General features: G+C 63.1%; 1 protein-coding gene across 1 annotated transcript in view; it reads right to left on the reverse strand.

Annotated features, from left to right (window-relative positions):
* Positions 1–608, reverse strand: part of IGSF9 (immunoglobulin superfamily, member 9) — a gene marked incomplete at both ends in the record, with an annotated part of 5,991 nt that extends 5,383 nt beyond the window's left edge. The window contains 2 exons of the mRNA XM_010297207.1: positions 140–291; positions 456–608. Of these exons, the coding sequence (XP_010295509.1) occupies positions 140–291; positions 456–608 (305 nt within the window). The remainder of the gene's footprint in view (positions 1–139; positions 292–455) is intronic.
* Between the last annotated feature and the right edge of the window lie 62 nt (positions 609–670).

Consider the following 670-nt stretch of genomic DNA (forward strand, 5'->3'; position numbering starts at 1 on the left):
TGCCACCACGGTGGGGCCGGGCGCCTGCTCGCCAGCCAAGCAGAGTCACATTACTCTGCACACCTGGCTGCCCCATGAGACCCTGGCCGAGGTGGGGGACATGCCACAGCAGGGGTAACCAGTGATTTGCCATCCTCACCTGCACTGTGTCTCCACTCTGGACAGTCAGGTTGCTCCTCTTCCAGATGACAACAGGCTGGGGGTTGCCGACAGCCGTGCAGGTAAGGCTCAGCGTGTCCTGGTCCCGCACCTCCACGAATGCAGGGGGGGTCTCCAGGAAGGTGGGGGGTGCTGTAAAGACAAGTCCAGACCCTCACCCCCAGGTCTGGCTCAGCTGGTCTTGGAAGACCGGTTGGCCTGGTCTGATCCAAGACTGGCTTGGATCCAGTCCCAGCTCTGAAAGATCTTGGATGGTGCTGGGCAGAGCAGCGACCGAGGGTGGGATCAGCTGGTACCGTTGACGGTGAGGTGGATCCAGGTGCCGTTCTGGAAGTCGGCGTCGGTGCTGTGCCGGTCAAGGAAGAGCACGCGGCACTCGTACCAGCCTTGGTCCTCAGCACGCAGGAGGTCGATGCGCAGCGAGGCGCCTTCCTCGATCCGCACACGACCTGCACACCCAGAAGTGGCTGTCACGGCCAGTGCTGCCACCTCAGGGGCAGCTGTGTCCCCA

The sequence above is a fragment of the Phaethon lepturus genome, unplaced genomic scaffold (genome assembly GCF_000687285.1).
Source record: "Phaethon lepturus isolate BGI_N335 unplaced genomic scaffold, ASM68728v1 scaffold36940, whole genome shotgun sequence".
Taxonomy (NCBI): Eukaryota; Metazoa; Chordata; class Aves; order Phaethontiformes; family Phaethontidae; genus Phaethon; species Phaethon lepturus.